The 16554-nt window shown below is 39.1% G+C and overlaps 1 protein-coding gene across 4 annotated transcripts in view; it reads left to right on the top strand.

The window, feature by feature from the left end:
- PLEKHH2 (pleckstrin homology, MyTH4 and FERM domain containing H2) overlaps nt 1-16554 on the top strand; it is a 111725-nt gene that overhangs the window by 74849 nt on the left and 20322 nt on the right. For 3 of the 4 annotated variants that reach the window (XM_054024193.1, XM_054024192.1, XM_054024191.1), the window contains exons 20-26: nt 3723-3902; nt 6880-6977; nt 7418-7595; nt 9756-9911; nt 11727-11824; nt 13764-13905; nt 15903-16048. In XM_054024193.1, the coding sequence (XP_053880168.1) occupies nt 3723-3902; nt 6880-6977; nt 7418-7595; nt 9756-9911; nt 11727-11824; nt 13764-13905; nt 15903-16048 (998 nt within the window). The remainder of the gene's footprint in view (nt 1-3722; nt 3903-6879; nt 6978-7417; nt 7596-9755; nt 9912-11726; nt 11825-13763; nt 13906-15902; nt 16049-16554) is intronic. The other variant, XM_054024194.1, reaches the window with a different exon arrangement.

Below are 16554 nucleotides of genomic sequence, written 5' to 3'. Positions count from 1 at the left end.
TCTTAGCACTTTCTGCCACCAAGCTGGTTCTGCTGCAGATAGGGTGACCAGATGTCTCAATTTTATAGGGACAGTCCTGATTTTTGGGTATTTTTCTTATATAGGCTCCTATTACCCCCCACCCCCTGTCCCAATTTTTCACATTTGCTGTCTGGTCACCCTAGCTGCAGAAGAGCTTTCTCTACTCTCCTGGCAGACAGCCTCTGCTCCCTACAGGCTCTTTCACCAGCACGGAGAATCCTGGGTAGACTCACTTTTCTAGCTTTCCCTCACCACTGCTTTGGGGTGCCTGTTGCAGGCCCACCTACCTTCCTTCAGGGAGGTGCTGTCTGCCAGCAGTCCAACTCAGCAGCCTCACTCCAGCCAGGCTTCTCTCGCTGAGTAATAGCCAACAATCTGCTCTCCTTTTTGGTCAGCCCCTAGCTGAGTTGGGTTCAGCCCTTTTAACTCTTCCCTCCAGGATTGACACCTACTGCAGGTGTAGCAGGGTGGAGTTTATTGAGCCCACAGACTCTCATTAATCCCTTCTGGTCCACTATGGGGTTGGTACACCCCATCACAGCCTGGAAAGAAAAGGTATGTCTTTATCTTCAGAACAGATAAGGCATGGACAGTGCTAGTTGAAGCCTCTCCACACAGCCTCACCCCCTAATCTGAAGAGAACATCTCTAGAGTTGAGAGAGCAGTTCAGTCTCCAGGCCTGTTTAATTTATGGCCTTAACTGAGATTATCAGTAAAATTGCCAGTTAGCACCCAGGAGGATAGTGGATTTTTGGCCTGAGACTAAGATAATCAAATTCAAGGACTACGAAACAGCCATCAGATACAGAGCTGGTTGAAATTTTCTGAAATTTGTTTTTTCAAGTAAATTTTAAACAAACAACAACTACAAAAAATAATTTAAATTGTTGTAGCTTTTTTCATGTTTTTCAACCAGGTCTAGAGATTGAAGACATTTTACAAATTCTGATGGGAAAAAATGCAAAAAAACAAATAAACCCCAAACCATCATTTCTGCACATTTTTCCACCTAATTTTTGAACTAACTCTAATCATATGGTAACAATTGTCATTCATGTTGGACCTTGGCTGAATTCAAACTGCTGACTTAGGAGGGAAAGTTTCTATTGTCCTTTTTCTTTTATAAATAAAAAAGAAATGATCAAGACTTTCATATACATATATCTAAGCTGAGCCTGTTTTCCTTCTTGAGTTTAGTGAACAAATGAAAAGTACATGTGTGTTTTAATAATAATATATAGTAAAATAGAATGTATGTGAAGACTTACAGAGTAAGATTCTTCATAATATTTAGACCTAAAAAATTATATCATATTATTAAGAATAGTCAGAGGTGAAAGAGCCAGTACGCCGTGCCGGACTGGACCGGCTTCCCCAGGCTGGCAATTTAAAGTGCCCGGGGCTCCCTGTAGTGGCCGGAGCCCCGGACCCTTTAAATCGCCTCCCGAGCCCAGCTGCCGAAGCCTTGGGGTAGCGGCGGCAGGGCTCCGGCAGTGATTTAAAGGGCCAGGGGCTCTGCTGCAGTAGTGGCGACTGGAGCCCCGAGCCCTTTAAATCGCCCCTGAGCCCCAGGGCTCCCAGCCGCCTCTGCAGCTGGTAGCTCCGGGGGTGATTTAAAGGGCCCGGGTATTTAAAGGGCCTGCCTCTTCCGGTTGAGGCCATGCCTCTTCTAGTTGAGGCTACGCTCCAGCTCAGGACTCCGGCGTACCGGTAAGTCCTTTAAGTTACTTTCACCCACAAAGAGTACACAGCAACTGCCCTTCTGCAAAGATGCAGCTCTGACAAGTGAATTCAAGAGATAGGTCTTGATCCTGTTGCCTGCAGGTAGACCCCAGTGTTTGAGCACAGGTGGTAGCAGAACAGAGTCCTTGAGTAAAAACCCAGCCCCATTGAAGTTAATGGCAAAACTCCCCTGGATTTCACTCCTCAAGTTGGATAGGTAAAAATGTGTTTTTCCCAGCTAAAGATTGCTACGGACTATATGCTAATGATTGTTACAGAGAAAAAGTACTTTTCTGCCATGTCTTTGCACACTGAGGGATATATTAAGAATTAGAAAGCAAGTTTCATGGATGAATGCCCTTTCTCCATGGACCTTATCCTAACATTATTAATTCTGCCAAGACCAAGTTCCTTCCAGTAAAAACTGTCTTGAGAAGTCATATGGGATAGTTTTTGGCTAGATGTAGAAAGGAATTCTATACATTCCATCTGTTCAATCCCTGTCACTGGCATATCCAGCTTGTTTGTTTGAAATGTCAGGAGGGTCTTAAAGAAAAACGTCCATTTTATTTCGCTCATCCCACCAGCACGAAAGTTTAAAAGGGAATGAACTTTCCTCAGCACAAATAAACACATGTATTTGAAAAATGACATTCTGAATTATATTTGGCAAATCTGAACGTTTATCACAGGAAGTAGTTATTTTGCTAGAAAGGGATGACTTACGTGACACTGTCATTATAAAGAACTCAGTGTTGAAGATTCTAAATTTAATTCCCAACTTGATTTAGAACTAATGTTTCAATCAAAAGAGAGACATTTGGGTTCATTTTCAGTTATTCTGCTGCTAATCAAAATTAGTCAAATATATCTAAATATCTCAAGATAGAAGGAATCTAATCTGTTGATAGTTTGTTTCCCTTCTATCTTGGTTATTAAAATAATTCCTTAAAGATTAATGTTTAAAATGTATAAGTGGATTTAGTGATCATGTAACCAAGGGACTAAATATGTAGACCAACTGGAACCCACCTTTCTGGGGCAGGTGTTATGCAAACTTTCTAGGACAGCATTGCCGTTGCTTTATGGAAGCTCCTAGCTATTCCAGAAGTGGAGTTTGCTTGAGCAGAGACTACCAGTAGTGCAAAATATTATGCTGCTTTTGTGATGTGAACAAGTGGAGACAGAATGAGACCATCAAACTCATGGGACTTGAGCCCAGATTTTAACTTGGGATTCGTGAGCTAAAGAACTATTGCACTAACCCATTGTGCCACCTAATAGCTCCCCTCTTTGTTTCCTCTCCCCTTCCCACATTGAAAACTTTCCCAATGTAGAAAAAATACAACTCAAGAAACAAAAAATCCTGATGTTCTGGTCAATTCGTAGTTTGTTGCATGAGGCCTTTAAAGTTTGTTGCTCTTGTTTCAGCACCTTGCCATGGCATGCAACACTGCAACTGCTCACAGGACTGACCAGCCGTGATTGTGTTGTGCCCACTCTTTGTTTTTATACTGACTGCCTTTACAGTAGTAGAAGATTGAAACCCAAAAGGGCAAGCTCAGAATCAAAGTTTTGAACAATGTATATAGGCCCTGGTTGTATTCAGAACCTTCTGAAAACTTGCCTGACATCACCTCATCATGTCTCAGTAGGTGATTGTGTTTTTGCTGTCATAGTTCCTAGTGAGTAGAATTCACTCCCTGCGGAAATCTGCCTCATTTTATCCCTCCTCACTTTTAAAAAAGCATTTGAAAATAGACTGTTCAGAGGTATTTTTATCTTAAATCTGGCCGTGTAGAGAACCCCACCCCTTTCCTCATATTTTTTCAAGGATAGCACCTTATTTGTTTTTAACATTTTAATTAATTTAATGCTTGATGCTTTAAATATTATTGCATTTTTGTTATGAAGCACCTCTGTGAAGGGGTTAGGTGGAGGTTGATATATAAACTTATATATTATTATTTTATATCCAGACCTGCCAGTTGTTTATAAATGCTGCAGTTGACTCTCCTGCCATTGATTACCATGTATCTTTGGCCCAGAGTGCTTTGCAGATCTGCCTCACACATCCAGAGCTTCAAAATGAGATCTGCTGCCAGCTCATTAAACAGACAAGACGACGACATCCACAGAACCAGGCAGGACCAATACAGGTATGAATAACTTCTGTTAATGGAATGTCCTTCACATGAGCAATGAAGAGCTTTGACAGACCATTGAGTACAGCAAAGAAATCTGTATGCTTAGCTAAAATTTGCATCTTTGTGCTGTGCTTTATTGTAAATCAGAAGAATAAGTGTAGAGAACATCCCCATCTCTTTTAAGGGCTGAACACAAATGCAAGTGGGTTTACCTCAGCTAAAGTCTAAAGTAAGGTGTAACACATAGACCTCTGTGGTTCTCCTCTCAGCTGCTGCATGCTTCCTTGAGAGCCTGTCTTTCTTCCTGAGTTAATTCCAGATTCAGCCCCTAACTCACACAGAACATTTGTATTTAGAATGTGCTTGAGGGGGGCAATTCATTCCCCATATTTGGCCATGCACTTTAATATGCCTGTTTTCAAGACAAGTATCTTCTTTCCAGTGCCTGGCCTTACAGCCTCCCACACAATCTTGTACGCATACTGCATACCAAATAATGTATATGCAGCACCTAATTGTGTTTCTTCATTCTGCTTTATTACCAGAACTATATTTTTCTTCAAATTTGTAAGTAGAAAAAAAATTAAACTGAGAGGGGAAAAAGGGATTATAGTCTAAGTGGTATATACAGATATAGATGTATATTTTATTTTATTCAGTACCTGAGTTCATATTTGGAAAATTATTAAGTTGACACATACTGCAGTTGATGGTTTTAATTTAACCTTTCTCTTTTTTGACACTCTTGTACCATTCATTGATAGGGCCTTTCTTTATAAATGAAAAAAAACGTTGTTATAATCTTCCATAATGGTTTTAAAAGTACATTAAAGTGCTTTCATAAAATAAAAATAATAAATAAATAAAATAATGGGATGAGGGAATGTTTTGAGGTCCCAGATCATTACGGGAAGATACGTTTTTTTCTCTCAAACACTTTCATGTCACTATCCCTCCCAAATAAAAGTCTGATCCATCTCCCATTGAAGTCCATTAATTTTTCCATTAACTAAATGGAAGTTGCATCATGGCCTAAATGGGCTTTGAGAAAGAAACTCTGCAAATGCTTAGAGGGATAAAATAATTACATTCCCACCTAACCTGCAGGCAAGGTGTGAAGCTGCCACATAGTTCATCCTCAGCATCTGTCGTGGGCCAGAGGAGTGTGGATAGGAGGATAGCATCAGCAAATGAAATCTGGGGGGGAAATGTATTATAGGTAGATCTATAGTTGAGGTTTCCTGACATTTTCCATTATAAGTCCCTGTTTTCAGTTGCTTATAACTTGGCCATCTTTAACCGCTTGGGCTGAAATTTTCCACATGAGGTGTTTGCCTCAGGCTGATTTACTGTGGGAAATATTCAATAAAAATGTTCAGCAGTTTCTCAGAATGAGGTCAAGGACAAATATGTTGTTTTACCCAAGTTAAAAAATTTGTGCAATGCTTTGTTGAGATGCTCTAATGCCTGCACACTTTGGAGCAAGGACTTGAAATTTATTTGGTTGCCTTGGTGTTGGGGCTGTGACTTTTTCCCCAAATCTAGTTAAATTACGAGTCTCTAAAATTTTGTTTGCACATGCTCAGTAGAGACTTGTTAGAGTTTGGCAGCTAAATTCTCTGAAGATTCCATCTGTAGTGGGCATGCAGGAGCTGAACATGACTTGCAGTTGCTCCTTCCACCACCCATGGATAGCTGTGATGCTATGCACAGGATCTGAGAGCAGGGAGGCTGTCTTCCTTTCACTCTCAGTGCAACTGTAATTCGGCCCCCTTGTGTGTATGCATATATAGTCTTTAATCACATAGTGACAAACTATTTTTTCCACAGTAGTCAAGCCTTATTCAGTGCACAGTATGACTAGTGATCTGGGAATGCATCAAGATATGTAGTGAATGAGACTGCTGTCTGTAGGATCCCTGCTTCATTTGTTGCAGATGTTGGAGACTGTGTAGTGAATGAGGAAGGGGACTGCAGCAAGAGATGGAATGGTTTTGTGGTTTAGGGAATTGAATGCCACCTTAAATGGATTTAATTCCTATTTGATGCAGGACATGTTATTTAAACCAAATGTTTCATTAACTATGTAGTTCTTCATTTCTGGGTGCCCCACTTGAGACACTCTGGTCTGCAGAAGTGCTGGACCCTCATAACTGCCCCTGCAGTCAGTGAAAGCTGAACAAATAAAACGCTACATTCTATGAAAAAAATAAGGCAGGTTATAGACATCTCAAAGTGGGCACCAAAATTATTTTACACTTTAAACATTAATGTCTCTGTGCACTAGTTCCCCATATGTAAAATAGGGATAATAATATCACCTTACCTCACAAGGGTGTTGAGAAAATAAATTCATTAATATTTGTAAATCAGTGCTGAAGTGGTGAGCTCCATAAAAAAGCCCATGAGGAAATTAATAATTCTGTATTCAGAGTAGGTTTGAATAGCATGCAATAAATAAGTCTTGGATCTACACATTGAACAATGAGGATAAAAAAAAATGTTGAATAGCTGCTCATTCAGTGAGCATTGTTCATCCTGTGCACTGAATGAGGCAGGGGTCCTGTGGGGGAAAAGGGATGTAATTAAAGACTATCTATAATGCATACTCACAGGGGAGCTGAATTAAGGTGGCACAGGGAACTTTGACTCAGGTATTCCCCAACATTTTAGTGATTGACTTTGCAACCTTAGTTTTCTTTTAATGCAGTTTTTTGTATGTAATTTTATATAAACTGAACCAAAAAAAGTTGCAGGAAGGGCGAAACATGGAAATAGAGATAAAGACATCTTGGGCTTCCAATGAGGTAATATCCCAATTCATTTAAGCTTTTTACCTGTAGTTTTGAGCTTTTCCTTCCAATATACAATTGTCTGTCATTTTATTCAGCATTTTGCACAATGACCTGCACTGTTGACCAGTGATCACAGGAGAAAGTTATTTTACTTTGTAAGATGCCCAAAATAGTGTTTTTTTTCTTTTTTCCAGGGTTTGCAGCTGTTAGCTCTCTGTGTTGGACTCTTCCTTCCTCAACACCCATTCCTTTGGCTCCTCAAACTTCACTTAAAGAAGAATGCCGATTCCAGGTGTGCTACGTATTACTAGCTGTACAAGTCCCACTGATGAAACTTCTAGGATACATTTTAAAATCAACTTTATGACATATTTGTGGACAAATGCTACAAAAGTATAATTTGTACACATAACTTGTGTGCATCACTTGGAAAATTTGTCCTTTGTTTTGAAAATTGCACTACAGTGTTCTGAACACACAATGTAAAAGCATGAAAAGCACAATATAGCTGTTATCCAAAACGTTCTGAGGCAAATTCATTCCTGACAAAACTATTATTTTCAGTGGATTAACACCCTTTATATTCTCACCTTTGTTGGAAAAATCTGTTGGAAACATTGCAAGGAAACTTCAGAGTTCTCCTTCCATTTGGATCTTTCACTGGGTTTGCTCACAGCTTAGCACATAGTGGAGCAGTTCATGAGCCATGCCCTGTTTCTCTTTTTGTCACAGAACTGAATTTGGGAAATATGCAATTTACTGTCAGCGATGTGTTGAGAGAACCCAGCAGAATGGGGACCGAGAAGCAAGGCCATCAAGGATGGAAATCCTTTCAACCCTTCTAAGAAATCCCTACCACCACTCGTTGCCATTCAGTATTCCAGTTCATTTCATGAATGGTATATACCAGGTAGGGCTCATAAGCATGATATTTAACTTGCCCAATCTGATTTTATTAGCACACTTGTGAAGTGGTTATGTGTGATAGCCAAGATGAAGGAGGGAGAACTATGAGCATTAAAGTAAATATGGCTTGAATTTCTCCTTGCTGGTGGTTGGCAATGGAATGGGCAAAGTAATTATCAGATTTGATCAGTGTTTCAGGAAAAGAAAAAGTTTTGAGCAAAACATCTTTAAAAAAATTAAAAACCCATTATTGCCTAAGTAGTATCTACTTAATTTTACTTGTTTAACCACATGAATGGAGCAGTCTGGAGAAGAGAGCAAGGTGTTAGAGGTATTCCCTCCAACTGAGCACCTTGGAAGGCAGGTAGCTCATTGAACGTCATGAGGCACATGTGTAACTCTGATCATCATTAACAGAGGATACCTGCATTTATTACAGGCAGAATATGCTCCATAGTCTCTTGGGGCCAATCTAATGCCCTGAGTATTTCCTTCTCCTACAGCCCATCTTTCTCGTCTAAACTCCCACCACTACCACAGACTACAATTTGCCTACCTCCTCCCCTCTTTTAAACCACAGTATTTCCTATTCCTAATAGCTCTCTTCTCCTGAACCACACCCTCCTCAGGTGACAGTCATCAATTTCATGAACCCTTTCAGCTGATCCTCATGTCTCAGTTACCATCATTAATCCCTTAGTAGCCACAGACCAGGCTAACTCCTTCCCATCTCTGGAAGACAGATGAGGCCCCTTACAGGGATCACGTTACCTGTGACACAGTAGAACTCCCATTAACTTCAGTATAGGATCAGTATTGGATCTAGTATCCTTTCTGTGAATTATGGCATGTAAATAACTTTAAAATTATGTAGTTATGCACTGAATATCATTTTTATTTCCTGGTATAAAGAAAAACTCTGCTTTCAAAACATTTTTATAAACTTTAAAAAAGTATTCAATATATATCCAAAAAAATATATATATATATATATACTTGGATCTCCATTAAGTCATCACCTTAAAGTTTCAAAGAGAAATGCTTGAGATCAAAAAGAATTTAACCATCCATGATGCTTATATATTGGTTTGAAAAGACATGCTCCCAAGTGATATGAAATAAAACCAATAAAGAGTCTTAAATGTCACTATAATTGGTTAGTTAGTTGGGCTCAGATCCCCATAGGTATTTAGGCTCCTAGTTTCCATTACAGTCTGTCGGACTTCATGATCCAGTTTTTCTAAGACATTTTGTTACTAATAAAAGTGGTGTGGTTTCTTTTGTGTGCAGAGCCTGGTAGATACCCCTGTCCTTTAGCACAAAAATAAAGTTGAGGGAAGTGTCAGAGACAAGTATCTGAGTAGAGACAATTAGCCACCCGTTACTAAAATTCTTTAGTACCAAAGACAGAACAGGAAACTTGATAAATATTTACACCAGTAGACATGGGAGGGAGAAGATATTCTTTGAACAATTACTATATATATTATATATCACTGCTCCTGAAATACATTTTGTATGGTATTTCAGACATGCAGTATAATCTAATCAAGCCTCCTGTTAAATTGTATGTCATGCAAGGTTGTTATCTATAATCTTACCTGCTGAGCCATCCTGTCATAATTTTTTTTGTTATAGTATATCTAATCATATTTTTCCTCACAGAGGAACATATCAAATTGCCTTTTTAAATCAAACATTTAGATTAATTCAAATCTATAGCTTAGTAAATAAAAAAAACTGTAAATGCATTTATCTAGAGATTAAGTTTGGGCTGGAAAACAAAAAAAGAAAAATAATATATTAGTTTAATAACAGTCTGAGATGCTATGTATAATAGTCTTTGATTTGGTAAACAAAATGCAATGACTTGTAACAGGTAAGCAAAGTTTTTGACATAAAATTTGCTCAATAGGGTAGAAGAAAGACCACCAATCTGTCTTCTTTTTTTCCAGAATTTACAAGTTTAAATCCTGACTCAATTTTTATCTAACCTGTAGTGGAATTTATCAAGTTGTAATGACAATAAGCTATCCAAGGAGGATGGAACAGGGCACTTTCTTTCCATGTATGTTCTAGAAAGTGTCTTGTCCTTCTTCAAAATGTTACATTTAATATTTTTGAGAGTTTTTGTAACTAAAGTGTTTCCTTTTCCTCTGTTCAGGTTGTTGGATTTGATGCCTCCACCACAGTGGAAGAATTTCTGAACACCCTTAACCAGGACACAGGAATGAGAAAACCAGTCCAGTCAGGATTTGCATTATTTACTGATGATCCTTCTGGCAAGGATATAGAGCACTGTCTTCAAGGAAACATCAAGGTAAACAAAACTCTTTAATGAGCTGCACATATTAAACAACAAAAATATCTTAATTTTACAGAGGCCTTTTCAAACAAACAATGTAAGGGAAAATAATTTCCTCGTTAAATGCTTTTTGCTTTTCCTCATTTGACATATATCAAAGGAAAGATGAAAACAAACTCTAATTTTTAACTCTGAAATTCATTCAATGGAATACATTTAAAAGCATTGCCTGGCAGACTAGAATGGCTTAGGGAATTGATGATGGGATAAGGAACTTTTCACCTCTAGGACACCAGTTTACATGAGGTCTGTTATTAGTGACTAAAAGTGATTAAGTCTAATGCTCATTCAGTGGCTTTAGTTGGTGTTTTTCAGTCCAACTCCTGTGGCTGAACAACAAAGGTCTGAATACTTAGTAATCCTGAAGAGCTCTCAGAGCTGGAGAGGTGGAGTAGACTAAAGTAGAAGTCTCCAGATGAGGGCTGTGACACGAAGATTGAACTACCGTATCTTGTACTCTGCAAGTCCTGTGGCTAGAAGACTTCAGTGTCCAATGCTGGCAGTCTGGTACCTGTCTTAACATCAGATTTACTACAAACTTAGAAATATAAACCCATCTCCTAAAATATGAAAATACAAACAGCTCTTCTAATATGTTGCTCAATTGAGGGATGTATTGGAGGATCAAGGAAAGGGGCTGACAGAGATCTGGAAGGAATGTCAGAGGGTTTCCTATCCAATACAAGGAGGAAAAGGTTTAGGTTCGGTTCAGTAGATTGTCAGTACTCAGTGTAATGTTATTTCTATGGATTCTGAAGGGATGTTGTTATCCACACAACGCAGGTTTAAGGTATTTGCAGCAAAGGTTGGGAAGACACACCATAATTGATGGTTTACTACGTTACATCGTTGTTGTCGCAAAGCAAATAGTGGGGCTGGGACTGCTGTTGAAGCAGCTCCCTTAGCCCTGGGGAGTAAGGAATGCCGGGTAATACCATCAGGCAGGCCTGTTACACCCTTCTGCAGTGTTCAGAGAAGTATTAACTGGCTTCAGGGGGCTCTGCATCCAGCCCTCTATGGCTGGAAGAAAGGTTATCATGATGCAATCGGAGATAAATAGGGCCATGGACGATTCCTCTTTCCTACCAAAAAAAAACCCAAAACCAAAACAAAAAATCATGACATGGAAGGCAAAAAAAAAAAAATCTATTAAACAGTTTACTTATTCTCATATTTTGTTTTCTATTAACGTGAGATTTTGGATTCTGTTAACATTTCTGCTGAGTCTTTCCAAGGGGGTTACTAAATAGTTTCTTCCCATCTAATCTGAATGGACTAGGGTGCTGCCATTGAAACACACTCGTCCTTTGGTCTGGGAACAAGGGAACAAGCAAGTCTCCAACTTGCACAAAACACTTGTTAGAAACGGAACCATCCACAGCATGCAGTATAGTTGTTTAAGTATCCTCTTTATAAAAGTCATTAGTTTGATTAATTATAAAACAACTAGTTTTAGATAATGACATATGTGTTGGCTCCTGCTAAATTATATATCTTTCCTTTCCGTATAAACATTGTATGGCCAGATTCCAAAACCAAGGTCTGTCTGGTAGGATAAGCGAATAACAACAACAAAATCTGACTGCTAAATCCTCAGCTAAAAAGTGCCTGTACAGGTACTTTTCACAAGTTTAAAAATTAAAGCTACGTGATTTTTCTGAGTTACAATAATTGAAATTCTTTCATAATAAACAGATGGTTTCCTTCAAAGATGCTGTTTTGGCAAGAAACTACAGAACTGACAGTTCCACATATTCATTTTCCTTTTAGATCTGTGACATTATTTCTAAATGGGAGCAGGCCTCCAAAGAACAGCATCCTGGGAAATGTGAAGGCACAAGAACTGTGCGTCTTACATATAAAAACAGGTATATAAACTGAGCATAATTCCATTACTTTGTCCTAGGAATTTTCTTTAATTTATATGGTGTTTATTATCTAGAAAGGTATTAGCTGAATCAAAGCTTACTCCAAAATATTAAAAGAGAAAGAGACTGCAACCTTTGTTAAATAAATTAACTTCACTAGTATCAATATTTTGGAAACCTTCATATAAACCTTAGATTTTTGTTTTTCTTAAATTTAGCAAGTTGGGAAGTACAGAGTAAGCTAGTCAGGCAAATCCTGGTTTGTTTTCCTTAGTCAATCTGCTGGTTCATTGGACACCCCATCTCATGACCCTGCTTAGAGGCTGTGGCTCCTTCCCACATCCTCCACCAGGCCATCTTTCCTTTGATGAACCCTCCTTCCAAGCATCTTACACCTGGCAAGATCCCATTTATTGAGGTTTAGCTGGTTTGCTTGTCTTTTGTGTGGGATCCACCTGCACAGGTATAGAATATGGCTCTAGGATTACGCTGATCCAATGTGCATGGAATTTTAAACATATAGCATGAACCTAACAAGAAGACAGTAAGAGCAGGCTACCAATTAATGGGATCTCTAAAAGTAGAAGTCTTAGGGGTACATCTGTAGGAGAAGGATGAGATAATAGTGAGTTGAACATTATTTGCATACTAAGCAACAGCCACAGGTTGATATTTCATAGTTTAGTAGTAAAAAGATCAGCACACAGTAGTTTGCATCAAAAGTTGTTTTCTCGTGCTCTGTTTAGCTTGGAAAACTGTAATGTCCAATTGTGTCTACAATCTACATCCAGTAAAATGGAACTGATTATGTTATGTACCAGTATTTAATTTTTTAATTTGTAGGTGAAGCTTATGAGATTGAGGAGCACTTGTCTTGACCTACAACGCCCCTTTTGCTCAGTCCTTGGTCTCTCCTGAGCATCAGTTGCTAATTGTGCCAAACTTTGCTGGAATTTGAGTTTTGGATACATGGGGACTAGGCTGACACTACCAAATTAAAGACCCTAGATCTACAGAGGTGAAAAACCACTGTACTAATTTGCATTATTATGTACTTGGAAGGTCTATGATTCCTCAATTGTCAAGTGGTGTTACATTTCATGAAAGCAAAATACAAATCAATGCTTAATTGTGAAATCATTAAACTTTATTCATTTAGATTCAATGAGGTGCAGATCTTTTGGTGGGTATTTATATCTTTAATTATTTTCAAACTGGCATTTAAATTCTATTCATGTTTAAACTTTTTAGTTTGATTTCTTATCATTCACTTAAAAATAAGATATATGTGTGCAATGATGTGATGCTTTTTTTAAAATGTAAAACTAAGGGCATGTGTTAAGTAATCCGTTTGAACAGCAGAGTAACTAGCCTTCAAATTGCGTTATAGAATTCCATGATTTTACTCCTGTGCTGTCCCTGTTCTATGGAAATGAGCAATGGGCTTAACTGGAGCAAAAATTTTAAAATGACAAGATACTAAAGGGTCATTTTTTCCACCTTTTAGAAGTAGTGAATGTATAGCTAGTAAAATGGTTTAGAGTGACAATTCTAGAGGTTGATTTTCTCCATTTGTCCACAGATTTAGTACAGTGGCAGTAAAAGCTTCCAAGTGCTGCCCTTTCTCTGTGCCTCAACTCTGCTCTGGACAGGTTACTTTCAGAGCTGAAGTGTTAATAAGTCTCTAGCACATTCATTCTTTGTCCTAGCTGCTGAGGCTACCATTTGTGATAGAAACACCTATCCATTAGGAACCGGATTGATATCACCAACTCATTTCACATGAGTCAATGTAAGCCATCAGGTGGTAACAATTTATGGTCAGAGCTGACTTCAAACTAGTGGCCCAGAGGTGCAAGGTCATAGCTCTCATTACTAATACCCAGGGTCTAATACCCCTATTTTCATTTTTAAATAACTTTTCTTTCTTCTTTTGTAGGCTGTATTTCTCAGTTCAAGTCCGTGGGGAGACAGACAGGGAAAAGCTGCTGTTAATGTATCAGACAAATGATCAGATAGTAAATGGACTTTTCCCTGTCAACAAAGAACTGGCACTGGAAATGGCAGCTCTTTTAGCTCAGGTAATCTATCAGTTTATGGTAACAGTCAACTTGTACATTAACGGGCCACTGCTGACCACTTTCTACGCCTATTGACATCAGTGTTAAGGCTGGAGGTTCACAGCACCTTGCACGATCTTGCCCTAATTAATTAAACATAGCATAGCCATTTGATTTTGTAACAGGGAGTCTTGAACAGGTCTCCCCATTCACTGTGCCATGAATAACTTCTGAAAGTTATATATACCATAATAATACAGCCTACAGATGTTTCAATCGATATACGTCTGTATAAGATTTATTTTCATAAAGAAGAAAAACATAGAGATCATCACATAAAGAAAGTTTGAGAGTTACCAGTATATACTCGTTCATAAGCTGAATCTTTTTGGTAAAAAAGTGACACATCAAAGAGCGGGGGTCGGCTTATACATGGGTCTATACCAAAATTTGATGATTTTAAACTCTATGGAATCATTGAATTGAATATCTAATATATTGTCGTTTTGTTTACCTGGAGCGTTCACAGGCATGGAGCCCCTCAGCTCCCTGTGGTTGCAGTTCACTGTTCCCAGCCAATGGGAGCTGAGGGGCTCCGTGCCTGTGAACGCTCCAGGTAAACAAAACGTCCAGGCCCGCTAGCGGCTTACCCTGAAATATAGGGTCGGCTTATGAAAGGGTCATACAGTTTTTGCTATTTTTACCTAACCATCTTGGGGGGTCAGCTTATCAATGAACGGGCTAATGAACGAGTATATACGGTACTTTCTGGATTGGCTTAATTAGAACTTGTCAATTTACACCAGCTGAAGATTTGTCCCTGTATATGAAATAACTGTGAAATGCAAGAAAACTCTATACAATATGTTTTTTACTTTTATAATTTAAACTTGATTTGTGCTAACTAATTTTGCCTGGTGAATTTAATGTAATTAGAAGTGAAATATAACTTACGCTATTTTTATATCAGTGAAAATATACTTTAATGGACAAAACATTTTAAGTTTTACAGTATGCTAATCAACAAGACAATGCATAAAAGGTACAGTAACTCCTCACTTAAAGTCGTCCCGGTTAACATTGTTTCATTGCTACGTTGCTGAGCAATTAGGGAACATGCTCTTTTAAAGTTGTGCAATGTTCCACTATTACGTTGTTTGGCTGCCTGCTTTCTCCACAGCTGGCAGCCTCCCTATACCCCTCCCTCCTCCCAGCGCCTCTCACCCGCCGGCAGACCCCGCTGATCAGTGCCTTCCCCCTTCTCCCCCCGTGGCAATCAGCTGGCTTGCGGCGTTTAGGAGGGAGGAGCGAGGACTCGGTGCGCAGGCTCCCCCTCCCTCCCCTGCCTCCTGAACACTGCAAGCCAGCTGATTGCCAGGGGCAGGAGGGAGGGAGGAGGAGCGAGGACTCAGTGTGCCTCCCCCCTCCCTCCCCTGCCTCCTGCCCACGGCAGTCAGCTGGTTTGCAGCGTTCAGAAGGGAGGGGAGGGAGGAGCGAAACGCAGTGTGCGAAGTAAAGGGGGGAAGGTGGGGGGGGAGAAGAGGCAGGTCAAGGGGTGGGGGTTTGGGGGAAGGGGTGGAGTGGATGGGTCGAGGGTTGAGTCATGTATAGCTGTGCCTGTGCTTGCAAGAACAGCAAGAGGAGCAGCCGGACAATCCATCCTCTTCCACTCTCTGACTCCACCACCTCAACCAAGCTTCATACTCAGCAGTGATGACTGTAGTATTAAATTGCTTGTTTAAAATTGTTTAAAACGTATACCTGTATTAAATTGCTTGTTTAAAATTGTTTAAAATGTATGTAATGCCTTTTGCCTGCCAAAAAAAAATTTCCCTGGAACCTAACCCCCTCTATTTACATTAATTCTTATGGGGAAATTGGATTCGCTTAACATCGTTTCACTTAAAGTCGCATTTTTCAGGAACATAACTACAACGTTAAGTGAGGAGTTACTGTATTTAATTTCTAAAATGACTCTGTACAAACAAAGATCTTCTCTTTCCTGGCCTTTCCACTAGGTGGAGATTGGGGACTTCGAAAGACCTTTCTCAACTCCAGCAGGGCAAGTTACTTCTCCCTCCAAGTCCAATCAGACATTGAAACATGTAGTGGAGAGATTTTACCCAAAGAGGTATAGGCATGGCTGTTCAGAAGAACAGTTAAGGTGAGAGGGGGAAAGTATTATGATAGACAAGATGTGAACGTTTTTACTTTTAGGGTTCTGTTCTGTTTAGGGCTGAAGTAAGCCTTTTTCAGTTATATTGGAAGATTTAAATATACATTTATGAGAAATTTTTGTCTAGAGCTATATATGAAACTGAAATTCTTTTTACCAAATGGTTAGGAGAACCCATTTCCTCTAAATCTTTGTTACCCAAATATACAATAGGATTATTAATCATGTATTTTAGCAAAATCCTCTCAACTCTCAGAATACACAAATTACTTAAGATCTTATAACCTTTACTCACATAGGACCTGATTCTGACACTCTTACTCACTTGGAATATTATTTTACTCAGACAATAATCCCATTGAAATGAACAAGTCTATTAAGGTATTACTAAAGTTGAGTAAGAGTGCCACAGTCTGGTCCAAGAGTAGTCCTTACTCAAGCAGGCAGACTCATTGAACTCAACCAAACTACTTATATGTGTAAAAGTTGCAGGA

Source organism: Malaclemys terrapin, chromosome 3, assembly GCF_027887155.1.
Source record: "Malaclemys terrapin pileata isolate rMalTer1 chromosome 3, rMalTer1.hap1, whole genome shotgun sequence".
In the NCBI taxonomy this organism is placed as follows: domain Eukaryota; kingdom Metazoa; phylum Chordata; order Testudines; family Emydidae; genus Malaclemys; species Malaclemys terrapin.
Note: the sequence above shows the minus strand (reverse complement) of the source record. Positions and strands in the feature narration are given on the sequence as shown.